The sequence below is a fragment of the Hibiscus syriacus genome, unplaced genomic scaffold, assembly GCF_006381635.1.
Source record: "Hibiscus syriacus cultivar Baekdansim isolate YM2019G1 unplaced genomic scaffold, ASM638163v2 tig00111641_pilon, whole genome shotgun sequence".
Lineage (NCBI taxonomy): Eukaryota > Viridiplantae > Streptophyta > Magnoliopsida > Malvales > Malvaceae > Hibiscus > Hibiscus syriacus.
Genome location: NW_024063143.1, coordinates 171,718 through 199,477, shown reverse-complemented (window position 1 = coordinate 199,477; position 27,760 = coordinate 171,718). Strand labels below are relative to the sequence as shown.

General features: G+C 35.4%; 3 protein-coding genes, 2 non-coding genes and 1 pseudogene across 5 annotated transcripts in view; 3 read left to right on the top strand and 3 right to left on the bottom strand.

Moving 5' to 3' along the window:
* Positions 1-447: 447 nt before the first annotated feature.
* LOC120166628 (protein ANTI-SILENCING 1-like) lies at positions 448-6,242 on the top strand. Its single transcript, XM_039175864.1, has 12 exons — positions 448-600; positions 959-1,346; positions 1,991-2,159; positions 2,260-3,005; positions 3,585-3,611; positions 3,748-3,840; positions 4,012-4,090; positions 4,504-4,594; positions 5,025-5,124; positions 5,324-5,440; positions 5,517-5,598; positions 5,892-6,242. The coding sequence occupies exons 2-11, from the start codon at positions 999-1,001 to the stop codon at positions 5,565-5,567; spliced, it is 1,821 nt and encodes a 606-aa protein (XP_039031795.1). The 5' UTR covers positions 448-600; positions 959-998; the 3' UTR covers positions 5,568-5,598; positions 5,892-6,242.
* Positions 6,243-7,025: 783 nt separating this feature from the next.
* Positions 7,026-11,062, top strand: LOC120166659 (protein ROLLING AND ERECT LEAF 2-like). The gene is made up of 4 exons (XM_039175895.1): positions 7,026-8,294; positions 9,329-9,504; positions 9,753-9,976; positions 10,196-11,062. Exons 1-4 carry the CDS (start codon positions 7,274-7,276, stop codon positions 11,016-11,018), a joined length of 2,244 nt encoding a protein of 747 aa, XP_039031826.1. The 5' UTR covers positions 7,026-7,273; the 3' UTR covers positions 11,019-11,062.
* Positions 11,063-14,977: 3,915 nt separating this feature from the next.
* On the top strand, positions 14,978-17,034 carry LOC120166649 (annotated as a pseudogene).
* A 2,045-nt stretch (positions 17,035-19,079) lies between these two features.
* TRNAL-CAA lies at positions 19,080-19,163 on the bottom strand. The gene has a single exon. It is a non-coding gene; the product is annotated as a tRNA-Leu (tRNA).
* A 62-nt stretch (positions 19,164-19,225) lies between these two features.
* On the bottom strand, positions 19,226-19,309 carry TRNAL-CAA. The gene has a single exon. It is a non-coding gene; the product is annotated as a tRNA-Leu (tRNA).
* A 2,129-nt stretch (positions 19,310-21,438) lies between these two features.
* Positions 21,439-27,760, bottom strand: part of LOC120166661 — a 33,476-nt gene continuing 27,154 nt past the window's right edge. Inside the window, 10 exon segments of the mRNA XM_039175897.1 lie at positions 21,439-21,630; positions 21,814-21,913; positions 22,614-22,699; positions 23,927-24,042; positions 24,141-24,223; positions 24,747-24,835; positions 25,241-25,384; positions 25,671-25,772; positions 26,587-26,952; positions 27,303-27,531. Coding sequence (XP_039031828.1) covers positions 21,565-21,630; positions 21,814-21,913; positions 22,614-22,699; positions 23,927-24,042; positions 24,141-24,223; positions 24,747-24,835; positions 25,241-25,384; positions 25,671-25,772; positions 26,587-26,952; positions 27,303-27,531 — 1,381 coding nt within the window. The 3' untranslated portion in view covers positions 21,439-21,564.

Genomic DNA, 27,760 nt, shown 5'->3' with positions numbered 1-27,760 from the left:
TAAAAATAAGTAAAGGATTTTTTTTATTTAGAGGCATTTATTCCAAATATTCATTGATTGCACATGATTTTATTTGCAAAATTAGTGGTAATTAATATAAATGCATATAAGATCCAAATAGATTATTTTCATAAATATATAAGATCGTAGGATACATATTTAGATTATTTAAAATTTTATTTTGACTAATAAAAAAATTTATTTTGAAAATAATTATCCGCTAAAGCAACTACTTAATTTAAAACTGATTTAATTTAATTAAACTATTAAAAAAACTCAATTAAAGAGTAACTTATTTTCTCGAAAGGTATTGCACTAATAGATGAATATTTGATTATTTATTTATTATCGAAAAAGACTGCCAGACGCCGAGGAGAACCCAAGGAGAAATACGTCACACGAACACACATAAATTTGATTTATTATTCTGTTTTTTTTATAAGAATTTATTGTTCTTTTTAAAAGATTATAAGAAGAGGGAGGTTAAAGGAGGAGTTAAGTCAAGCGGGACAAAGGTGGGAGGTTAAGGGTTAGGGTTTTTAAAAAAGGAAAAAAAATTGTACAGGCAATCAGTCTTCACTGTCGCTTTCTTCTGAAAAAGTAAGATAATTTCCCTGCAATCTTTCTGTTTATTGTAGAGTTTAGTAGCTACGGCATTGGTTTATAAGAATCAATTTAGGGTTCTTTTGCGGCTTTTGGTTTTCCCGGAATGTAGTTTCTTGAAATATTTTACTGTAAGAAAATGTTTTCTTGGCGGTCCTTCACAACTCTTGTTTTTAAACTAATCTTATTGGTGTTTTATTTTTCTCGTATGATTTTTCGTAATTAATAATATTTTTGGGGAGAAAATTTCATCATGGATACTGTTTGTTATATTTTAAATAAAACATGTTAATATAGAGTTGGAATGCTCGATTTGTGTGTTGAATATTTCTGCCGTTATCTTAAATTTTTATAGGTTTTGTTTTTCTGGTTAAGTGGAGGCCTGCTATTTGAGTATGATAGAAGTCGATGGAACTGAGGACCTTGAATTTAAGTGGGGTAAAAAAAGGGGAATGGGTGGGAAAAAGAGAGATGTTCAGTTTTATGAATCATTTACTTTTGATGGTGTTGATTATGCTCTTTATGACAATGTTTATCTCTACAAGGAAGGTGAACCATTATTGCCTTATATTGGGAAACTTATAAAAATATGGGAGACTGCCGATAAATCAAAGAAAGTGAAGGTTTTATGGTTTTTCCGACCAGACGACGTCTCAAATTATCTTGTAGATGGATTGGCACATCCGAATGAAATAATTTTAGGATCTGGTGATGGAAAAGGCCTTGTCAACGTTAATCCATTGGTAATTGCGATTTTATAAAAAAATAAATAAATCAGTGCTCTAATATTTCATTTTCTAGACAGAACCTGTCATAGTTTATATGTGTGCCGTGACTTGTAATTCACAATCTGATTTCGTGAGTTTTAGTAGTGACTGACAGCAGGTGTATTATTTTTTCTATTGCTTTTTATTTAAGGAAGTATTTAACATGATAATTTGAGGGGCTTTCTGTTCATCTAATTATTGAAGTGTTAATTTCACCTTTTTGTTTAGCTATTAGGCCATTTGGAAATTCCTTGCATGAAATGAGTAGAAAACAGTTGAATGGAACGTGTCCAAGAGTTCTTATCTCTTATTTACTTTTGAGACAGTGGTGGGCTATAAAGTGGAATAGTTTTGGTCTAAATCTCTTATAATCCTTGAAAATGTTAATAAATCATGAGGTATTCTTTTCCTCCTTCCAATTTTCGTTGACATACGGTTTAGTATGTTGATGATTATGAAGGGGTTTTTTAACGAGGCCTCCAATTCTTATAAAAAAAATGTTCAATTCACTTTAGCCTTAAGGATATTAAAGACGTTACTTGAATAGTTTATCAGTTTATGTCTGAGGTAAGTATCTTGTTAGATATGGTTCAATTTTTAAGTGTTAAACATACATTCAGGAAGCAATTAGTGGAAAATGCAATGTAGTTTGCATTTCAAAGGATGGCAGAAATCCACAACCTTCAGACAGAGATATCCAAATGGCGGACTTTGTGTTTTACCGTACTTTTGATGTTGGGCTGTGCGCTATCTTCGATAGGATAGATGAAAAAATTGCTGGAACTGAAGGTATTTATTTTGGAGTCATATATTCCTCTCTTCTATTGTGATTTTGTTGCTGGTTGTATTATTGTTGAAATTCCTGTTTCTATTTCTCAATTTGTTGCAGTTAAATTTATTTTTAACCAACCTGGTTCTCTGAAGGCTTCTTCTGTCCATAACTTTAGCGTGGATGACAAAAATGCTAGTGAAAATGCTATAGAAACAAATGGAAGAGTGAGTTTGTCTAAGCCAAACTCATCTGAGAATCAAATTCCTGAAGATGATAGACAAGTAGAACAGAAACCTGTGGTTGCAGAGGATCTTACTCCCAATGATAGACAAGAGAATGGCTTTAACTACAAAACTACTTCAAGTTTTAAAGTTGAAGAGAATTCAGATGTAAAAGTTTCATCAGTTAAACCTAATATCTCCCTGAGAGAGAAGCCTGTTTCTGGTGTAGTTACAGACCCAGTTGGTTTGGCAAAAAGAGATGACAGACAGGAAAATACTTATGGTAATAAGACAGGTTTTAGAGGCAACATTAAAGAAAATGCAAACTCTTCTGTTGAGAAGATGGGTAATTCCAATCTAATCAAAGTTGATGAAAAATTAAAATCCATCAAGGATACGAGTGAGTTGGATGAGAGGCCATATAAGAAAGCAAAGCTTGATGGTTCTGTGAAGGTCTCAAATGACAAGGAAAGTTCAAGACATCCTACAGATCCTCATCGGACAGCCAAAAACTCTTCCAATAAGCTGAAAATTGATGATAAACTCACAAAACCTACTAACTGCAAAACTCCATCAATGCCTCTGAATGATGGCAAAAGAACTGGTGACAAAGCTGTAGAAGTTACCCGTATGCCTGATTCTGTAAGTGGTATTTGGGGTTGCCTTTTCTTTTTTCCCTCCTGATCAATTTCATTTTAGAGATATTATGTTGAGAGGACGCAGGGTTATAATGCACATTAAGCTCAAAGCATGGGGTTGGTATTATTTGATAAGAAAGATGTGATTACTTTGCAACTGACAGTTATTTTGCCTAATTTTAGTTTTGGAATTCTATTGTTGAGTAATGGCTTTGTTGTACTTGTATTTTTATATAGATGATAGATAAATCTTCTGAAACCTTTCTTTTCTTGGCTTGCCTGACCAATTTAGAGTCTAATTTATTCCTCTTGAATCCTTTGAAAATAAATGAATAAATAAAATCACACGCCCTAAAAATTTCAATTTATTTAACGTGTAATCAAAGAATAGTGTTGTCTCGTATGCTTGTTTCTCCTACTTGGTTCCTGACGTTACTTGTATCATGTACAGAGTCATGATTGCCTCTTTATGCTTTCCCACCTATTGTGAATTTACTACCCTGTTATCCCTGTGTTGTTTGCTCTGATGTGAAAAATTCTGGTGGATATTTACTTCTTACAAGTTATTGTTTCATACCGACAGGATAGGAGCAATTGGTTTGGTGAAATTGTAAGTATTCTTCCGTCACTTCTAAAGTGATTGCTTAAATTAGTTTCACATCCTACTTTGAATGTTGTTTTGCTTTCATAAAATTAGTCTAGAATCTTCAAGCTAATCTTTAAACTTGCCTCATATATTGTTTCAGCCTTGGGAAGAAAGAATGCAAGATGCACATGAGCAAGGGAAACTTGTTCTGTTTCAAAATTTGGATCCAGCTTACACTTCAGCAGATGTGGAGGTAATATCTATTATGAATAAAAAATTATGTTGTGTTCGTAGCGTTTTGTTTTGTTATGAAGAATATATATTATTTTCAGGATATAGTTGGACTGCCTTCAAGAAAACTTGCAGAGCAAAGGTGGTGCAGAGGACTGCATACGGAACAAAAAGCTGCATACATAATATGAAGGATATAGTTTGGACTGCCTTCAAGAAAACTTGCAGAGCAAAGGTGGTGCAGAGGACTGCATATTCTAGCTCTCATTCTGGTATAAACATATTCTATATGGAACTTTCACGGGAAACAGTTTTCCTCCCCGTGGAACTAAAAAAGTAATATGGATTATCTGAATACGGAACAAAAAGCTGCATACATAATATGAAATATCATCTGATACTTTGAATAGCTAGAGCTACTGATACATAACTCTGCTATTATTCTCACTGGCCTGTGTGTTTTGTTCTATTGGTGTTTGTCTCAAATGATTTTTGAAGTCATATCATGTCTGTTTAATATCATCTTCATGTCCTATATACTTGCTTTTGCTTCCTAACATAGTTCATCAATATACCTATATTTAAAATATAAAACTAAAAGCAGCCTTTTTAGGCAGGCTACCTCAAATATAGCTTGCGGTGGATAAGTTGAGCATTTAAGGAAAATATTTTGTTTATGTTGTAGGTCAAGCTTTTGCTATATTCGATACTAGGGAAGTAGCAAACGATGTTATTAAAAAATTGAATAAGGGATGCTTGTTGCTGCCAAATCAGAGGTACGGTGCAATCATTTTCAATATGTGGTGCTGTTCATATGTTATTATAATCCATTCCTAGTTTCATGCTTCTTGAACCAGTGTATGGAAAGTTTCTCTTCACAGCTTTCACATTCAGTTTTGCCTTGTTTTCTAATGAACTAAGTGTTTGTGAGCAGCTTTCCCTTTTGTCTTACTAAAAGATATAGTTTTAGTTTTTTTCGATCATATTATCTCTTTTTCTGTAGTGTCTTGACCTCATTAGCTCTTTCTCTTATCCCTCTTTTTATCATGCATTTAGCTCATTTTCACCTTATTGTTTGTCTGGGGCTCTGTGCTCGTCCGTTTATTTTTGTCTTATTCATAACCTTTTGATTAATTTGCAGCATGCGAAACTGGCCCCAAGGGCTCTGAGGATACCATTTATTTTCTTTTATTTCTTATCATGTAGGCCACTCGTTGCTCGCATCCCAAATCCCTGCTTCTCCAGGAAGCAGTTAATATTTGCGGGTCATCTTATTGTTGATAAGCTCAAATCCCTACGGGAGATGGTACCTCTCTCTCTCTCTCTCTCTGTCTCTCTCTGTCTTTCTCAGCTTGTAGTTGTCTGTTTGGTGTTGGCATGTTTGCTTGGTTAATCACTCCTTATGCCACATGGATGTAGTAAATGTGATTTTATTTCGTGGTTCTATTTTTTTTCTTTCTGTTTCTGTTAATTTGTTGCTGGGTATTTCCCCCTTTTTTTCACAGAAAGAAGCGGTATCTACTTCACATTGTTCCCAACCCAACACACTTGAATATGATATGGCCATGGAATGGTGCTTACTGGCAGAAACATCCGATCTGTTCTGGAAAAATCTATATGAGGTTTTTTACCATTCTTTTTATATGTTTTTCTACCTTTTGTTGCTTTGTGTCAAGTAATGTATTTTGAATTTTTTAGCAACAATGGAAAGAGATAAAAAGAGTGAAAGCCAACTTTAAGTCCAAATGAGCGCTGATGATTTTGTCTTCCCCTAATTTTGGTTAGTACAACCCACTAGCTACTACCCTTTCCTGTTTTAAGCATAATGTGATTCTGTCTATAAATGATATGGCTGCTAAAGTGCTAATTTTCTGTTTAGTATATCCCTATGCTCTCTACGACTATTCCATTTGCCTACTTACCTAATTCTCTTGTTTTTGCAAAAAAAAAAAAAAAAAAAAAAATTACGAGTTGTCTTGGAACTTCTTTGATGATACTGGTTTCTTTTCTTAAGTTTTTTAGTACATTTTTCCCCTTTTGTGAACTTTTATACTTGTGGAAAATATGTTGCAGTTGTCAAGCTGTTGGATGTGGGGAAACTTGGTTCCAGCTGTGTTGTCGATGCACTTCAACTAGGTGAAGCATTGTTAAAACTGATGGAATTTGCAAAATGGATGCCTGAGCTCTGCGATTGTTAGGTAATCACGGCAAATTTTGGAAAGAGAAGTAATTACGATTTGCAGTTCAGTTTTAGCATGATGGTTAAATCCTCTTGTATATGTAAAGCCTATGGGGATGTTGCGTATTTGTCATCGTATACAACTTTGTTATTTTTCTTAAGGTGCTTGTAAATTAGTGATCCAAGAGGGAATGTTGTTTTTAATGCGTATGTTATTGACGTGCCTACCACCGAATTCACCGGTGTCAAATATGCAGTAGAATGTTGACAATAATCTTTTTTAAAGGTTATATTTTGTTAGTCTTTTAATAAGACAATTTGACATTGAACGTGATGCGGAGAGAGAAAATCAATACGACTTTATTGCCTAATGCCTATAAACTATTCACAATTGATATATTTTGATACTTGAGCGTGGCTTGTCGTTTTCTTTGAAAAAAATGATGTTGGGGATTTTGATTTTATTTACGATCCGCTTTTATAGTGAAATGCAAGTACAAGACATCTTGCCGTTAGCATCTAGTTGATGTAAAGTGTGCTCGATCCTTGTTATTGTAGGCTGCATGAACCCCTTAATACTTAATAGTATAGCCCCAGCAATAGAAGAAAAAGGCAATCTATAGAGCAATATTGAATTGAAAAAATAGATTAATAAATTAAATTAAAAATATAAATATTCAAAATTCGTAACAAAACTATTACCCATCGTAATATGAACCAACATATAATTTACAAGAGCTGTGAGATTTCTAGATAAATTAAAATAATAAGTATACTCGCATCGCATTCGTTCAAATAAATTAAAAGATAAATATACTAAATTTATTATACGACAGATAATTTATTTATTGAGACGTGTTTTCGTTACATCGTATGTTTTAAAACTGGTAAAAATTAATCAAGCAAGACGAACGCACGACGTCGTAAAGCTTCCTTTCTGTTTGTTTAAATCTGACCGTTATTTGAAAAAAAAAAAATATATATATATATATATAGAGAGAGAGAGAGAGAGGAAAGGACACCCGGTAATCAATTAGAGCGAGTACAGAGGGATTCCCACCCGGCCCTTCTCTCTCTCTTTCGTCCCCTCCCTCTGCTTTGTAGACTGTGCATCCTGCCTTGCCTTCACTAGGTATCTTCTCGTCTTCTCTCGAATATAACCCGTCCCGTTTTCAAACCATAAATCTAATCCTGACCCGTTTGAAAACCAATACCGTTTCCGGTTCGGTGTTCAATATCTAAGTCGGTGGGAACTGAAAAGTTTACTTTTTTTTAAATGGGTTGCGCTCAGTCCAGAATAGATAACGAAGAATCGGTGGCTCGTTGCAAGGACCGCAAATGCTTAATGAAAGAAGCGGTTGTAGCTCGCAACGCCTTTGCAGCTGCCCATTCTGGGTACGCCATTTCCTTGAAGAACACTGGAGCTGCCTTGAGTGACTATGGCCATGGAGAAGCTGAAGTGCCTCTCCTAAACCCTCCACAGATCCCTGCTCCTCTTGACTCTACTCCTCAACCGCCCCCACCTCCTCCGATGATGGACAATCTCCCTCCACCGCCACCGCTTCCGAACTTCTCCCCTAGCCCCGTCCCCATCAAACGCACCGTTAGTATGCCCGCGATGCCCGTCAAGAGTCGCAAGGAGTTTGATGCTTCCCTCGCTATTGAAGAAGAAGAGGACGAAGAAGATGATGAAGAAGATGAAGAAGAACATAACGAGGGAATCGATAATGATAATAATAAGGAAGATTTGAGAAAAGACTCAAGAGAATCCCATCGGGAGGAGATAACTCCCACCAGGACTCCTGAGAACAACAATGTCGACCACCGGCCGCCGCCGATGCCCGAAGCTAAAAACGTAGCTTGGGATTACTTCTTCATGGTCGACGACAACAGGCCGGGTCCGAGCTTGGATTTGGACGACGGCAATAACGAAGCTGCTAGTACAAATGTCGATGCTTTAGAGAACAACGTCAATAAAGTGGGGCTTAGCGACCCCGGCGGATTCGATAGTGAGATTGAGCCAAAAACGCCGGAAAGGCCCGAGAAGGTGGAGATGGCAGTGGAGGACCTGGAGGTTAATGATGATAAAGGGAAGCAACAGGTTCATATTGAGCATTCGAAAACGGCTCCGGCAGATTTCAGGAGAATGGCGAAGGCTGATCCCGGTGTTAATTTAATGGAGGTTTTGAATGAGATTGATGATCATTTCTTGAAAGCCTCAGAGAGTGCTCATGAGGTTTCTAAGTTGCTGGAAGCAACAAGGTTGCATTATCATTCCAATTTTGCTGATAATCGAGGTAATCTACATGATTTTTCTGTATTGCTTTGGTTTTAAGTTATTTAGATGCTTGTTAATTTGCTAATAAGTTTGGGCTGTGGCAAAATGAGTTTTCCCCCCTTCACTACTGATAATTGCACTTGCTTTTGTCTGATGAAAGCAAGGATTTGTGAACATATTTTCTGAGAAAGGTTGAAGCTTGAGGCATGCTTAGATCTGGAAAAAGAAATTGTAGTTCTGAATGTGATTTGGTGGGCTTTTTGGTGGAAGGTGGCTTTACATTTAGATCTTGTTGTCCTTTAGCTCCACGCTAGAATCTGACCTTGACCTTAGATCTTTCTACTTTTCCTTTCTATTGAAAAGATGAAAAACTGCTAATATTTTGGAAGGGTGAATAGTCATCATGTTATTAGTTGAAAAATGCACTTTCAAGCTGGAAATAAAATTAGTAGGGTGGAAAATTAAAAGGATAGAAAAGTGGAAAGATGGAAAACTAATTTCTCTTTCCATTGGTGTGCTTGGCTGGAAGTATGGAGAAATTGAAAGAAAATACAATTTTATTTCCATTAATTGCTTGGTAGAGTCGAGAAGAATGAGAGGGAATAAAATTGAACTTTGAAAAATACATATATTTTGAACTAACACATATTTTATCTCCTCTTTGCTGACCAAATTAGGATGATTTGTTTTTACACATGAGGATGGAAAATGATCTCATTTACCCTTCCCACAAGTTTCTTTCCTACCAACCATACTCGATATTTATTTTCTTTTCATTTTCCACCCCTTTCTCCCATCCTTTCATTTTTTTCCATCCAAGCAAGCAAAGCCAACAAGTAAAAGAAGAACAGTCATATATTGGTTTGAGATTTGAGAATATGTGTATCCAGCTCGTGAAGATTATGAATTTTGCTTTATAATCTTGTATTACTATTTGTAATTGCCGTTCTAATGAGATATCTTTAATAACTGTTCCAAGAGAAAAAGGAAATGCTTTAATGTTTTTATATAGTGGACATATATTGATCGTCTTTGTGATCTTGTTGATTGTAGGACATATTGATCATTCTGAAAGGGTAATGCGTGTCATTACATGGAATAGGTCTGTTAGAGGTATGACGGACGGTGAAAATGGGAAGGGTGAATTTGATTCAGAAGACTATGAGACTCATGCCACTATTCTGGAGAAGTTGTTAGCATGGGAGAAGAAACTTTATGATGAAGTGAAGGTGCATTTTTTAAACTAGTTTATTGTTTTCTCTGTTAAAATTATACGGCCTGCTACTTGCCATGACCGTCTTTATTGCTTCCTTGACAAGCAACTTTCTCTAGTTCCCTCTTTTAATCCATTGTAAAGCACCTTTCTACAAAATGTATGGCATGAATGATAGATTATCTTAATCTTAATATTGATATGATATTATTTTCTTGTTTTTGATGTTCTTCTGAATCTTATGAAATTTGGTCCTGTTTGTAGGAAGGGGAGTTGGTGAAACTCGAGTACAAAAGGAAGCTTGCTTCGTTAAACAAGCAGAAAAAACACAGAGCTGGTACTGAATCGTTGGAAAGAACAAAAGCAGCTGTAAGTCATTTACACACGAGATACATGGTTGACATGCAGTCCCTGGATTCAACAGTGGCTGAAGTTAACCGAATACGGGATGAGCAGTTGTATCCAAAACTTTTTATGCTTGTTGATGGGTAAGTTTTAATATGGAAATATCGAGAAAGTTGTATATATTGCTTCTAATTCTGCTGCTAATAATATATTTGATGGAGAGATTATGCTTTCTGTTTCAGTTGGTATCTGTCTTTATAAGCTTATACCTAATTGTTTTTGTTTGCTCATACGTATTGAACTAAGAAACCGACTTATCACTATCCAACAATGGCTATAAAAGTTGACATTCTAATTTGCAGGATGGCTAACATGTGGGCAAGGATGTGCATACATCATGATAGCCAGCTCAAGATTGTTGAAAAGCTCAAATCTCTTGACATTGCATTTGTCTCCAAAGAAACAACGAAGCACCACCACGAGCAGACCATCCAACTTCATAGTGTCATCCAAGAATGGCATTCACAATTCGATAAGCTTGTCACTCATCAGAAGCAATACATTCTATCTCTGTACAACTGGTTAAAGTTGAATCTCATCCCTATCGAAAGCAACTTGAAAGAGAAAGTCTCCTCGCCTCCACGAGCGCAGAATTCTCCTATCAAAACACTCCTTCATATGTGGCATGATTGTCTTGAAAAGCTTCCTGATGAGGTAGCCAAATCCACTATTTCTTCATTTGCTGCTGTGATAAAAACCATTATCATTCATCAAGACGAAGAGATGAAACTAAAAGAGAAGTGCGAGGAAACCCGGAAGGAATTTTTGAGAAAGAGCCAGGCATTCGAGGAATGGTATCACAAGTATAAGCAAAGGCGATTTGGGTCAGATGAAACGGATGCAGAAAGGGGTGAAGATGCAAATGCAGATGCAAATGCAAAGGATGACGCTATATCCGAGAGGCAATTTGTGGTCGAGAGCTTGAAAAAGAGGCTGGAAGAGGAAGTTGAAGCTCATGAAAAACATTGCATTCAAGTGAGAGAGAAATCGTTGGTAAGTCTTAAAATCCGACTGCCGGAACTCTTCCGTGCTATGTCAGACTATTCCTATGCCTGCTCTGATGCTTACGAGAAGTTGAGGACTGTTAACCAGTCACAGAAACCAAATAGTCCTCCCTCTGAATAGACTCAGCTCTGTTTTGCTAGGAGCGTCTTATTAGCTAATGTAACTTGGTGAATTTTGGCAATGCAATGCAATGTGTTATTTAAATACCTATGCGCAAAAGAATCGGTTCTAATTTTGGTAAATACCATTGCTCATCTTCACCTCTCACATTTACCTGTATTTATTTACCAAAGTACCACTCTCTAGGCTGGAAAATTTGGGCCTCTCTTACTAGTTTCTACCTTTAATTATGCCCACATTACCTTTAAACTTAAGGTCAAGCCTTAGGCCTAATATTATTTCCATAAATTTTCTCAAATTTTCCCTTCAGTTGAAAAGATTGACCCCGGTACTATATTTTCCTTCTTTGTTCCTATTGCAATTGGGTTGAAGGATAAAGTAAGTCATCATATTTTTTTATAAAAAATTAATTAAAATTTTAGTTTTCCATTGAACAATTCTTAAGTTGGTCAAAACTGTTCTGTAGTCATTTAAAGCAGTCTTGTCGTACAAAATATTGAATGTTAAGCCGTTTGTGCACCCAAGTTAGTTGGCTGCAAACAAATTTCACCAATGAACGAACTTATTTGTACCTGGATCATGAATACGTATTATTTATGGTAAATTACACAATTAACCACGAAACTATAAGTCAGGTTGTGAAATGACCAACACTTTTAAATTTGTAACAATAATATCACTGAATTATTTAAATGAATTCAAAATAACCACACGACGTTAACATTTAACATAGGTGTTTACATGTCAGTTAAAAAAATTGGCATAATTAGGGCGTGGGTCCTTGTTAAGTTACATATTCGTGTGCTGGCACACTACTTTGTTTTTTTTCATTTTGGTCACTACTTGTATATGATTTGTTTCCTTGGATTTTCATTTAATTCAATATGATCCTGATTTTGGTTTAATTTGTCTAATGCCTTGATTTGGGAATTAATTTTAAAATCTTTTATTCTTGTCATGTATTAAATTTATAGATTAAATCCCCTAGATTTTAGAATTAATCAATTTGATCACCAAGATTAACTTTAATTCTTAATTTTTAATTAGGTCCTAATTTCAATTTAGTTTAATAAATTTATTTATCCAATCAAATTGTGACACATTTCACAATCTTATGATTATAATTTGAATATTAACTATAATATAATATAATACATTTTATCATTAATTGTAATATATATATATATATATATATATATATATTATAATTTGATATATATAATCATTAAAAAATAAATATGAAAACAATAAATTTAGTTTAAAATATTAAAATCTTAAATCAATTATAAATAAATTATTAGATTTATTTTAGTGATTTAAGGGTTGTCATATTCTCAATTGGTTAGGATCATCGGGAGTGAAAACAAAACTTGATTCTTAGCCTCTTCCAAATCGAAAACATTCTCCCACCAACTTCTTCCTTCATTTTCATCCGATAACAACGCTGTCGATTCTAAATCACTCGTGTTCGCCATCCCTCGATCTACCCTTGAGAGTTTTGCAAAGGGAAAGAAGCAAATTTTGCAGGAAAATTTTGAGAGAGTTGAAATGGTAAGTGAAGAAAGCAAATTTCGGTTTTGTTTTATTATAATGATAGTGTAAGTTTCAGTGTGATATTATTGAATATTTGAATTTAAGAGAAGCGGGCCAAATTAATTTAATGAGATAGATTTGACATACATAATGGTTATTCTTCATCTACTCCGTGTTCTTTTTTCAAATCTTTTTTTTTATAAAATTTTCAAATCTAAATTTAAACTTTATAATAGAGATAGTTTTAATTTTATATTATTTTATAATCATTAGATTTAAATAAATAAAAAATAAATAAATAAAACAACGAGATTGATTTAAGTGCTAAGCAACTTGATATCGCTTAAGCATGTTTCGAGTTTGAGTCCTTATATACGTAGGAAATCCACTTTGGGAGACTCACCCACCAAAGCTAGGTGTGTGACCCAAGTCGGTCCGAATTAATCAAGACGAAACCTTGAAAACTAGAAGGGAAACAAAATAAATAAATAAACGATCTAAACTTAATTAAAATTTATAATTAATAAATAAATACTTTTTAATCCGTAATAAAATAATTTTTTTCCTTTTTACCGTCAAAACCCATAATCTCCATCCTTTATCTTTTTGTTTCAGACAATATATATATAATCATAAGATTGTGGCATGTGTTACAATTTGATTGGAGAAATAAATTTATTAAATTAAATTGAAATTAGAACTTAATTAAAAGTTAAGAATTAAGTTAATTTTGGTGATCAAATTGATTAATTCTGAAATTTAGGAGATTTAATCTATAAATTTAATACATGACTAGAATAAAAGATTTTAAAGTTAATGTCCAAATTAAGGCATTAGACAAATTAAAAACAACATCGGGATCAAATTGGATTAAATGAAAATCCAAGGAAACAAATCATATACTAGTAGTGACCAAACTTTACAAGGAACCGCGCCCTAATTATACCTATTTTTTAATTGCCACGTAAGACCCTCTGTTAAACGTTAACGTCATGTGACTATTTTGAATCCATTTAAATAGTTCAGTGGTATTTCTGTCACAAATTTGAAAATGGTGGTCATTTATGTAGTTTACCCTATTATTTATGTTATGAAGTCACGTTACAAGCGTTTTATATAAACCTCGGTGCCCCATGTTCACCCAAGTCCAGAACATGAGTCTGATGCCCCAAAAAAAATAGGGTCCAAATTCATTTCTAGCTTAGCCATGGAAAGCAATGTATGACACGGGCAAAGCTCAAGCAGAAAAGAGACAATCAAATTAGGCCGGAGCTACACGCAACGCGGCCAAGATGATCGCTCGAAACCGAAGTGGAGAATGTTTAGGAAGAAAATCTCCACTTTTGTTGTTCGATTCCAGGCTTCTTATGACCCGAACGAGTGTTCACGAAACTTCGATCAAGGAACCGGTTGGGCCGAACCGGATAATCTCTCTCGGTCTTTCTCGTCTCGGTAATGCGCTGCATTCATGTGAGTGAAAAATGAAACTTAATAGCCTATGGAAGTTGTAGACTACTGTGTTTAATAGCTATGAAACAATAGATCTGTTTTTAAGGCATTGGCAGTGCCAGGGCCAAGCCATCTTTGATGGTGGTGGATCCCTTTGTAGCTGATTTCCAGCCATTAAATTATGCACTAAAGTCAATCAAGCAAAATAAGCTATTATTATTTTCTGACATCAATTCTAGAAAACTAATCAGGGAATAGGCTAGATGATCACACATTCCTTGTAGTTAGCTACTTTTAAAAGGATTCCTTTTCATGATGACAGAACTTTGATGCCTTCACTTTTCAGTATAGATTTTATGTATTCATCTCCCAAAGATTCTCCAAGCAGGGATTAATCACTGTTTATAATTCAAATCAGTGTTGGAAATTGAAATCTGTCTTAAACCATGGAAGTTTTCAAGGAGAAAAGCAAGGGAGCTTTTGCTTTTGATCTGCACTCTAAATGAATATATTTCATCAATTAATTGTGGAGTCCCCTGGATGTACCTCAGCAGAGGCGATTGTCTCCCTAAAAATATAAAATTATCATATATTTTAGATTTTTTTTATGTATTTTCTATTGAAAATATATTTTCATCCCCTAAAATTTTATAAGTTCAAGTTCGCCTTTTGAAATTTTATAAGTTAAAATTCACCTTCTAACTTAAAATCATACGTCTGATATCAGTGTCACTTTAAGATCATGAAGCCAACTTAATCGGTATCACTTTAGAATCAAACGATTGTAATATTATGATGAAATTAAAAATTATTATTATGCGATCATTATATTATATTATATTATGTTACGATCACAATTAATAATAAAGTATTTATATAATTATTTACCACTCGATCACAATCTCTCCCCCCCCCACCCACACAATACTTCAATTATTCACTTTTTTTTATCAATAATCGTTGTAATTATGTTTTAACAGATAAAATCCTTAGTAAGATGGGTGAAGGTTAGCTGTCAAAGTACTCTACTGTGAGATATTTTATTTTTTGTGATTCTGGTTGTAGCACATTTCAGCCAAAAGTGCTAGTGTTGTAGGCACATTTGGCCGAGTTTTGGAATGTTGGGACCGCCAAAATCGAGATTATGTCGCAATTAAGGTAGTTAGAAGCATTTGTAGATATCGTGATGCAGCAATGGTTGAAGTTGATGTTCTTGAACATCTGGCTAAGAATGATAAAGACGCCTCACAGTACGTGTCCTCCCATTTTAAGTTTATGGATATTGCATATCATCTCAGTTGTACATTTTACAAATTGTTTTGGTTACTTCTTCCAGCTTTGTGCAGATACGGAATTGGTTTGATTATCACAATCACATTTGTATCGTAAGTATTCAATGAAGCTTCTTCTAAGCATTTTGTGTTCCTTTCCAGTTGTGCATTTGTAAGTTTTGGTATTGGTAACTTTATTTTAATTAAGAAACTAGCTTATCATTTTGGTATGAAAGAAGTTGAATAAGTGTTGAATTTTCTTGTTCTTTTAGAATTAATTGTGCTTGTGGTGATCCTTTATAGGTGAATTAGTTGAAATTCAAAGTTTCGGACGGATCATTGAATGTGTTCTAATACCTTTATTTTGTTTTGTCTTCGGGGACTTCATTCATGTTAATTGAGACTAAACAAAAACCTTCCTGTGGATGCTTTTTAATGGTGTTATCAGGTATTTGAGAGGCTTGGACCAAGTTTATTTGATTTTCCAAAGGGAAATAAATACTGCCCATTTCCTGTGGATCTTGTTCGGGAATTTGGACGTCAGCTTTTGGAATCTGTAGCATGTGTGTGGATTGTTCTTGCCTCCTATTTCATCATATCTCATCTTCTAAACACTCACACTGTTCTGTTTCTTGGCCTGTTTTGTTTGTTCAGGCTTAGTGTTCGGTTGTTTATTCTGGCTCTTGTTTTTAACATCTTTCCATGCTTTTAATATATCTGGCAGATATGCATGATTCACGCTTAATCCACACTGACCTGAAGCCAGAAAATATTCTTCTTGTATCTTCTGAATATGTAAAGCTTCCTGACCGCAAGGTATTTGGCCAAGGTATTTGGCCTTCTATAATTAATGATTTATACCATTTGAGATGTGGGGTATGCAAACTTCGTTATGACAATGCAAAATGCTTCGAATGGTACAGAGGAGTTTTTCAGATGAAACACATTTCAGGTGCTTGCCAAAGTCAAGTGCCATTAAGCTGATTGATTTTGGTAGTACTGCATTTTATAATCAGAATCATAGCTCCATTGTTTCCACGAGGCATTACAGAGCCCCTGAGATTATTCTAGGTAACCAATTATTGTGTTGGAAAATGAGAATGTGGTTTTCCGTTAGTTTCGTAGTGTTGTGTTCTATTCCAAATACAGGTCACTGGGAGTCTTATGCTTTATTCTCGCTTTCCAAGATAGGTACAAGTTCACATTCCGTTGGCATACTTCCAGGTGCTAATTGAGTTAAGGATGACTGTTCAAGGATCACATCATAGAATTTCAGGCTGCAATGATCTAGATTGACTACCTGAAAAATACTACCTGGAAATTTATTTAGGCCTTTCTTTCTAATGACATGTCTCTGAGAATGTTCCATTGATTCAATTGCTGGTCTTTATTGGTTTGATTTTTGGCTTTTTGTTGGTTCCTTTTTACCAATCTTCTTAATACTTCTGTTTTGAATTACTTTCGACACCTTCAAGTTTCAAATGGCAGAATTATTTTTGACACATTTATAAATAAATACATCGGTGCAGGTCTAGGTTGGAGCTATCCATGTGATCCGTGTTGGCTGTATACTTATTGAACTATGCACGGTTGGTCCTGCATATACACACAATCAGCTTCATTTGTATGTGGAACATGGGATCATACTTTGTTTGATGCAGGGTGAGGCATTATTTCAAAACCACGAAAACTTGGAGCATTTGGTGATGATGGAGAGGGTCTTCGGACCTCTTCCTGAGCATATGATTCGAAGGGCTAAGTAAGTTGCACGGTTATCTTTTAATCTCATAAGCAACTGATTGTAATGCACGACTTGGTTGGTTTTACCTCAGCCGGGGTGCTGAAAAATATTTCCGGAGAGGCTCTAGGTTAAATTGGCCTGAAGGAGCAGTATCTAGGGAGAGTATTAGAGCTGTTAAGAAGCTTGGTCGTTTGAAGGTATGATTTCTTTTCGTGTATCGTTTGACAAGTGACGCGTTTGTTCTTTTTGAAGGTTTATTGACATATGATCCATCCGAACGTCTCACTGCACGCCAAGCTCTAAATCATCCCTTTTTTAGGTACCCAATTTAGCTAGAAAGAGTAAATTAATAGTTTCGTAAGGCCTGAAAATTTGAGATAGGAGAGTTTAGGGTCTTGATAGTTTACCGTGCATAGTAAGACAATTGACAAAGGTCTAAGGCGGTGATGTTAGAATAGGTTATACTTCGAATTAACCATGGCTCTCATAAATTACGTCCAAAAACCAATATGGACAATGTTTTCCGCTTTACAGAAAGCTTGAAGAACAAAAACTCAACAATCTGCATATCCGCTGACTTGGTTCATTCTTAAACTTTTAGCTGTCAGTTTTTAACCCCTAGAACAGCATCTCTAGGCAAGCTTTTAGAACCTGATATCCCATTGCTTACATTGTATGATCAGGCGATATATCCTCCTCTGAATCAGGCACAATAATTTCAAGGGCACAGTTGATAACTGGCCGTTGCCTCGACCTATTTTTTGTGCCCAAATTCCCAGTTCTTAAAGCAGAATGGATGTCAACTCCAGCTAATCGATTACTCTGCCGTGATCCCAGTTCTTATGGTTCTCATCGTTCAAATTTTCATTTTCATGTGCGGAATTGCCTGAATCGCTACCATTGTTATCACCATCTGTTCCATTCCTATCATCATCATCATCATCCTCTTTCTCATTACCATCATCACCAGCTTCTTGTAGCTTGTCATCTTCAGTTTCACTACCCATGGAGTTTGTTTTCCCATATGAGCTGCCTTTTGAGACTGAGCCCTCCACATCTGAACCTCCATTGGTGGAAAAAGTTCGTCGTGGAAGCTTCTGTCCCTGGCGTTGCCCCTCAACAGTCTTCCTTTTCCTGTATGGAGATTGAAGTTACAACCAATAAATGGTTAAACCAAAGAAACACTTGGACCGAATCGGTTGTTTAGTGCAACTATAACCTCCCTTCTAAATGATATTCCCGTCGTTTCAGTTCCAAGTAGAAGCCACTGTTTGGTGTTAATCTCTTATCTCAAGGGTAAATATTTTAAAGCAAAAGGTTTGCCACTACATAATATTCATTGGGGTTTTACAGCAATTCCATTGAACCAGAACTACAACAATACACAAATACATTAACAAAATAACACAAAAAGACAGAAAGGGGCAGGCAGAAAAATGCCCAGTAACTGGCATTTTAACAGCTCTCGTAACAAATTAAATAAATAACCCAGCTATATTTAGAGAACCTACTATTACTCAGAAACCCAAACATAAAGGCCTATGCATTTTTTTACAGTTATTCGAAGAGTATATGATTAAAGCAGTAATGATAACTAAGAAGATGAAGATAAACAACCCATGTAATTAGATTCAACAAGTCTTGCTTTGTTACTTATATACCCTCGTCAATAGCACGATAATATTCATCTGCATGATTATAAACCCATCATAAGTTGATATTTTTGCTTTTGATAAAAAAAATGCTACCAAACTAGACTAAGAGCAAAATAAGATCAGATCAATAATAAGATTCAACTACATCTGATTGACCATCTTAATCCTTACACTGTGTTAGACAAAAAGGAAAATGGAGGGGATCTGAGAATGGAAAGATATGTCTCCTCCATCCTGTTAAGTGAGTATGAAGGAAAAAAGGGGGTAAAATGTAGCTCGAAGCTGTAAACAAAATCGTTAATTTAAGTTGGAAAGAGGCTTTTCATCCCACAATAGGAGGGACTAGATTTTTAAAACAAAATAATGCAAAAGAAAAAAATTTACACTTATAAAAGATTTTTCTAAAAGAAAATGTCAGAAGTGGGATTTGAACCCACGCCCTCTTTCGAAGACCAGAACTTGAGTCTAGCGCCTTAGACCACTCGGCCATCCTGACTTGTTTTGTATCATTCATTCACAATATTATGTAAAATAATGTAAAAGAAGAGATATAGAAAATGTCAGAAATGGGATTTGAACCCACGCCCTCTCTCGAAGACCAGAACTTGAGTCTGGCGCATTAGACCACTCGGCCATCCTGACTTTTGAAACAACGAAGAATTAAATATAACTATAACTCAAAGAGAATGAGAATTAAATATATGTATAACTCAAAGAGAATGATAATCATCCTAACAAATGCGATAAGTTTCAAAAAGGAAAAGGGGGGTGTTGTTAATTTAAGGCAATACGCTTATGGTTGGTGAAGATAATTAACAAGCATGATATGAGAAATATAGATGATACCAAAGGCTAATGGTGCATAGTAAGAAAATTGTTAATTTTGGTAAGAGTGTTTTCATACCACAATTGGAATGGCTAGATTTGGAGGAAAGGGAAGGTACAAATCCACTCAATTTCCTTCCCTCTTTCTATTCCTGCCCTATTAAATAAAGAAGATGAAGCAGTTTCCCTTCCATCCTCTCTGCTCCTACTTTTCTACTCCCAAAGACTGTTAAGTTTGCAGATGATGGGAACTAAAAACCTTTTTTTCTTACATATTTAAGTAGAACATAAATTATACCAATTATATATATCTAAACTCATTTAAGATGGCCAAAAAGAAAAATTAACTCATGTAAGAACTTTCATCATTTCTAATCACCTAGCATGGGTGAAGTCATTAACTTGACCTTACCGGTGTTCTTGTCATAATTAAGCAGTTAAAAATATACAGCAATTTACACAGGTTTATAGCTAAAAGTTGAAATTCATCACCAAGCAGATGTGGAAACACCATGAAGACACCAACTTCCTGAAAGATTACCCTAAGGAAGCTGAGGAGCTGCTGACAGTGGACAAGACGGGAAGCTAGACGGCCTTTTTTTCCTTTTCCAACCAATTTTTTTTTTTTGAAATTCATCAATATTCAATAATCTGTGACAGATCAATGGATTGCAACAATTGCAGGGAGAAAAAAAGTTTCCATCATACCAAAAGTGCAGCAATAATCTGTACAGGCTCAACTCAATTTTATCAAATGCTAAGAAGAATTGAGCCTTCAAAAGTCTAATGTGAAGTGAAGCAATTGAAGAATTAGGTTTAATCAGCTCTAACTCGATCACTTCCGCCGTTAGCTTCAAATCAGTCCCGATCGAAAGTTAAAAAACCTGTCAAAATGCACGAGCAATTACAAACACTAATCTCTGTTCTCTCAAGTCATGATCAACGGCTCAACGTTCAAAAGTTGTGTTCTGAAATAAAAGGAAAAAAAAAGGATCGCTCTCACAATAAGAAAGTTGAGAACCGAAGCGAGTTCTCATCTACCTCGTAGCTTGGAGACCTTCGACTCGGTAGACGACTCGTCCAAAATCAAGACCGAGTTGTTTCGGGATTCCTTACCTTCCACCAGCACCATTGCTCTGAATAGGTTTTCAGCGATCCAATACCATTTCTAGAGAAATAGAGAAAAGATCCAGAGAATAAAACAAAAAAGGGGAAGCTACAGAGTTTTGTCGAGTTATCGAAAGAGGCGGGAGAGGGAGGGAAAAAGTACGAGAGTTTCCCGCCTAAATGAATATTAACCTCTGAACAGTGAATCTTATAGCATGGGTTAAATTTTGTTTGGATCGTCAAATTTCAGGATTTTTAGCTTTGCCTGAAAGTGTCACTTCGATTCGATTTAATAGAAATTTTTTAACGGTGTTATCAATTAGATCTGTATATCAAAAGTCAATAGATTAAAATCGTGAAATTAAAAATAGAATAACCTTTTGTACAAAGATTATCACACAAATTGATGCTAAAAAATAAACATTTTAAAGGAATATTTAAATTTGGGGAAAATAATATTTAATTAAATGTACCACTATAATATTTGAATCCAAACAAATCACTTATTTTTTTTTACCCACGAAATCGCTATTCAATCTCTTAACACTTCAAAATAGAAAGAATTAGTCATCAGTTAAAAATGGATTCAAATTAAGCCGAACTAACATATGTATATTTAGATATTCGTACACCTTCAAATTACTAAATTACCTCTTAATCGGAGCCTCATATAAGTGGAGGAAGATGTAGCCCATTTGGAATGCGCATTTCCCGTTTTATTTATGCTAAAAAATGCAGTACACATACATACCCATGGAATCTCTATTGTGATAACTAGACCAGAGACAAATAAAATATATTCCACTTGTCCCACTGAATTGGGAAATATATACATACGTAAAAACCAATTCAAATTGCCTGCCTTTGTCGGTTACCGGAACCCAAATCGGCCATCGGATTCTTGTAGTAGTGGAGTTGGCAACCGTGTGAATATGCAAGTAGCAAAAATACTGTTGAGCAACAAGTTACATGTACTGGGAAAGCCATTGCTTACACATATCAAGCACGGGAAGAGCATTGGCATGTAAAGCCTGAAAAGGAATTAAAACATCAGCACTCTTCCACTAGCTATGAACGATATATATCATATTAAGAGGCTCACTGAGCTACCACTGTAAAATCAGTTGAAGAATGCCACGCAATCACAGTTTTAACTTCAAAGAACTCTACTAAAGACTTAACTTATAAATTGTGACGCAAGGAAAAAGGACAACCTGGTGTGCAACATATTGAACATCTGCCACACTTCCGCTTCGAGAAGCAATCTGGAAGGCGCTTTTTAGGCGACCACAAACAACACATGCCAGCACTTTCCTGCAAAGAGGAGTTGGGGACAGAACATGCAAAAGGTATCAGATGTGGTTTTAGCAACTGATACGAACATAAATAATGAAATCAAGGAGGCCACTTAAATCAAAACTATATAACATCTTTTAACAGAAACCAGAAATATAAATCCTTGTCCTATTAAATGGCCAATCCAGTTCAAAGTCTTCTACTGCTCAGTAATTGCTGTAGGATAAAAGATTATGGATATAATAGAAAAGAAGATTAGCAGTGAGGCAGATCCTGTAGTATTAACCAATCTATCAAGTACCAATTAAGTCGCATTTCATCTTGATAAACTTGTGACTAGTAAACCACTAAACCTATTGATTTTTAACCTGCAACTTAACAGCATTTGCCTTGAGGGTACATCTGGAGGGAGACTACTATCAGGTTGCCATAGCACTGTTGAACTGATTAACTTAAAGAGCCAAACCAGCTTTATTCTCTAATAGGCGAGGAAGAAAAAAGGACTTGTTATCAAGGGTTGGGTTGCCAGGCATGGGTCCTCTGTACAGTCGCTTTTAGAAACCTTATATAGTTACAATACTACTAAGTTGGCTAGTCCACCAGTTTGAGGATCCAACATAGTAGCCTTAAATGAATATCTACCATGTGTGATCTACTGTACCTTGAAACAAATGCGAAAGTAACAACTACAAAAACTTGAGATATCCAAAAAGATTACCTGTGACTACTGGTTAGCATGTCAATGAGACGGTCAGGGCGCTCCTTGTGTTTGTTAGCATAGACATTAATAGCAGCCCCTAACACCTACAAAATTCCAAAAATCACAGGATTACTCATTCGTGAAACTGAATAATTGTTTTGGAGGTGGGGACGTTTCTAGTCATTTCACATGATTGCTTATTTCATTTTGTTGACGAACTGCCAAATATACTGAAAAAGATCACCATTGAACTTAATTTGAATAAACTTGCTTCATTTATTGGATTGGATGTCATTCCAGGTTCAGCTAGACAACAAGTTATTAGTTGAACTCAGAAGAAGCTAACATGTTACTGTGCTTATAACCCTTCGACCTTTTAATTAATCAAGAATACAAATAAACAGAGCATGCATCAACCTTAGGCTAATTTGTCTAATATTTTGAACTGCGCAAAGTACATTCAGTCAGAGCTATTATTCCAAGTGACTGTATAGCAAGAAGATGCTAATAGAACCCTTTTTATATAGAAGTTTCTGTGGAAAGCTGTCATGATTTAAACTTGTAAAAAAGTATTTGTTCATCCTAAATTAAGTTCTAATTTACTTATGATTGGGTTTTATCTGTTTAGAAGATAAGGTGATTTTTCTTGGGAGGTAACGGTTAAGAAAAGAAACCTAGTTAATTTCTACTTTTGCAATTCTCAGCCTATAAAAGCAGGCTGACTGTTTTACTTTTAAAAGTAAGCAATACAAACATAATTTATCTCTTCTTTTAATTTGAAATCTCTCATTCTTTTTAAATTTCCCTTCCTTTCTTTTTAGAATATTCAAAGTTTCAATTAGAGCAGCAGCACAAGTTTTTTTTTTTGAAAGGTAAGAATTTCATTAAATTACTAACAAGAAACATTGTTAGGGGCCTCGTTAAGAAACCTCCCTAAACCTAAGAGGAGGAAAAAGAGTGCACTCTAAGCAATGATGAGTTACAAACAGTCAAGAACTAGGAACAGATCTACATCGCTTAAGCCACCTAGTTAAAACCAAACATACATGAATATGGCAGCAGCACAAGTTGAATCGCAAGAGAAAGAGAACTTATTCCTTGAGAGTCCAATTGAATGCATTTTGTGCTTTTGGTGTGTAACTATAACCACTAGAGTCTAAGCACTAAGTTCTTAATTATTGTGGCTCCTTACATACAACTTAACAAAGTTTAGTATTGTATTCCACTAAAAAGTTACTTTTGGTGAACAGGTAAAGAACCTACCAGAATAAAAAGTCAAAAAGTGTTGTCCCTCTGGTACCAATACGCCACACCAAAAGAAAGTACATTACCTGATCCCAATCATCATCATCAATTGTTCCTTTAATGTTTCTGAAAAATTCTGTCAACTGGCTGCCCTTTTTTCTTTCACCAAGCGAGGCAGCAACAGCAGCATATATGTCAACAGCTGCATGGCATGGGAAATACTCCAGATGTTAAAAGCAAAGCTGCATCAACTTATAAGCTTAAACGAAACTGGGAAAAAGGAAACAAAGGTGCAGCCACCTGGAAGATTAAATTCATAAATAACTTGGAATGCCAAATCAAAGTTCCTCTCAACAAGAGTTTCTGCAATCTCACACCTCCTCCTGAAACGCAGTAAGCATAACAAACCAGTCAACACTGTCATTAATGTGCACCCCACTAACAATGGATCTGCAGAGAAGATAATACAATATAAAGTGCAGAGTAATTCTATAGATGATAAACCACCTTACGAGATGGATATCAACAAAGTAAAAAGGCTCCATCAATCCTTGATTAAATTACATGATAACTTATGTTCCACCACACAGCAATTATTTGTCAAATACATAATTACCAGCCACAGAATTTGATTTGCCCCCAAATAATAAAGAAGCTTACAAGGCCTCTCCCCTTTATGCATTATTTTTTAGTTAAAATTCCTCCGGCTAACAGCTTCAAGTAACATACAATGGTGATTTAAATATATTTAAACTAGCTGTACTTTCTCATTTCTGATTGGTGTCCTAATTACATCAGGAGCCAACCATGGTTGCCTAGTTGTGTATCAATAATTCCAACCAGTAGAAACAACAGAAAAAACTTTTTGCTACTCTGATGCCTAAACATGAGTAAGATGATATTAACCTAAAGGTCTCTTGATCATTTGGATTTCCAAAAAGTGAATGTCTCCACTGTGGTCCATCTGAGTCATTAAAGGTTTTCACAACTTCCACCTGCAAAGCCCAACAAATATAAACAAAAGATAAGATTTACCCAATTAAATTGACATAAAATGAAAGCAATTGGAGCTAGAATTAATTCTTTGGAATCCAGTTTAATCAAATAAAGCATGCTACTAAGATGGCAACATAATGTACTTTCACACAGAGTGATGCAGACATTTCACTTCATATAAAGAAAGTCACAGACATAAACAGGTGAAACAATACTATATCCTCATCCATGTTTAAGAGATTTCTATTATGTGCTCCATAATATCAGAATTTACTTGAAACATTTCCACTTAAGGAACTGGAGTTTTTAAAACTCAACAACATGCAAAACCCCCAAGATATGCCCAACATCTTCCCCAAATCCAACGATTACAAGCAGAATATATTTTCTGGAGCTATTATTACCTGGACTGATACTCTAGCCGAAAACTTTACAAGTCCTTCTTCAGTAAGCTTCTCTGAGGCACTTTTTCCTCTAACACTCTTCGTGACAAGCTTGGTAGATTCTCCACCTTTGTATCGTGCAGATAACCCCTCATCAAAATGCATCTGTGACCAAAGGAAGCACGAGTAGTAGGAGAGCAATTAGCAATTATTCATTTCATGTGATTTTTGTATGTACAACTAGCCTTAATAATACCAGACATATCTAAATGGTTGATACTTTTTAGCATTTATTATATTGCTAGTTTGCAACTGTTGTACCTTTTGTATAATTATATTTTTTGAAAAATCAATCTACAATACTGTGTTAGTATTTTAATGGATTCTCTTGCGTATAATAGGCATTTCAGAACTATGAAATAAAGAAAAGGTGTTCGTAATGAACAGTTACCTTAGCATGTTCCAAATGTCTGATAGCTTCCTCTTGAGAAGAAGAATTCATAAATAACTGGATACAACAGAGCCCAGCTGCAACATGGTCCTTCTTGATTACCTAAACCACCAAATAAGTTTAAGAAAAGCATCAAGAAACTCAGTTTGTAAGTAGAAATGAACAGTGATTTAGCATCTATCTTTTGGGGGGGTTATGACAAGTATTAAATGATGATATAATCCTTTTGCTAGCAGCTATTCATGTTATGTTCACACCACAGAACATAGAAGAAAGGCAAACACAGCTGATTAGCAAAAGTATAATTAAAATTTGTAATCCATCCAATATCTGTACCTACTAATTTCCTTTATTTAACATCTCCACCTTTGTAAAGTAAAATATATAATAGACCAAGGAGGGCTCTATCATCAAGACCAAGATAACAAAAAGAGCTTTACATATTAGGATGATTGGAAAGTAAATTCAGTATTCTCCCTGACTTTTTTTTTTATAAGAAGAGGAGGCCTCGTTAAAAACCCACTTCATGATTAATGGAACGCCCAAGGGAATTCCTTAATCAGCGGAAGGAGGAAAAGAGTGCCTCAAATTTCATTAATAAAAGATTAATACATAGAGTTTGAATACAGCCAAGATCACCCCCCTTACAACGAAGAACCCAAAAATTAAAAAGATAAACTACCCAAACTTAGCCAATACCAGACTTTGCTAAACCGTCAGCCTCAATATTTGCTAGCCCAATATTCTCCCTGACTTTTAAGTGCTAGCCCAACCTCTCCCACCCCCAACACAACCCCACCAACCCCCCTCCCCCCCCCCCGACACATCAAACTTAGCAGTTAATGCAAATATCAAGTGATGGCCTGACATCCAGACATTTCAGCAGCATTAACAAAAAACGAAAAAAAGATGGTACCTGAAACTTGTATAGATAATTAAAGTGCTTATGAGTTTCACAATATGTGCAAATACGAGCAAGGGCAGCAGCTGTATATTGATTTATTAATGCATTCTCTTCCTTTGCAACTGAAATTCTTTGTGAAATCACTTCCTCCAGAACTGGCATAGCGCCATACCCAACGCACGAGTCACACAAATCATCAATGCTTCCATAATCAGTTGTCAAAGGATCTGATCTTTGAGGGGACGATGATGAAGCTACTACTCCCAATGTTGAAGGTTGAGGAGGTGTAGGAACACCATTAGGAGGAAAGAATAACAAGCATGCATCGTTGAAGTGGCCATGCTTAAACATAAACCCAAGCAAATGCTGACAAGCATACTACAATGACATAAAAGACAATTAAATGAAGAATCTGATCACTAGGATGGAAACTGACCATAAAGAAGAATGAAGAATGAGCCTCATAATTATAGCAATGCATATGTAGGTGACAATACTGTAAAGAAAGCCCAATATGGGAACAACTAAGAATTACAAAGAGGCCACATAGAGAAAACAAATCAAATATGACATTCTTTCTGTTTTATATTACTTCTGCGTGAACCATTATGTTCAGGTCAATTACAGATAGAGAACAAAAATGCCGAGAAAGCTTAATCATAGATAGTAATTAAAATGCAAACAAATTCAAAATACAACATGCAAAAAGAATAAAGAGTTCGACTTACTTCTTGCAAATAGTTAACACACTCGGTATATCGAGCACTGTCCAAGTTACTACGTGGCCCATCTTCAAAGTCAGGGCCATATGGAGAATTACTATTTGTGGATGCCTGAGATCGCCTTGATCTCTCTGAACGAGGGAAGGTAGATGGCATGTACAAAACATTGAGATATGAATCAGCAGAAAGAGAATCATCCAAGATTGTGGGTGCACTTTTGGCCAAATGTTCATACCTGCATCATAGATTGCATTAGGCGATTCCATTACCATAAACAACCAAATGTTTCAACTTCCTTTTGCTTTTCACATGATAAAGTTATCAATAGCTGAAACATAACTATGATAGAGACACGAAAGTAGGGGCCTCAGAAAAATAGATCCAGGGTCCATCATTTAATTAATGAACCCTGCCTCGTGTCAAAGTTTGGACAGTAACAATCAGATTCTTGCTTGCCAATCTAT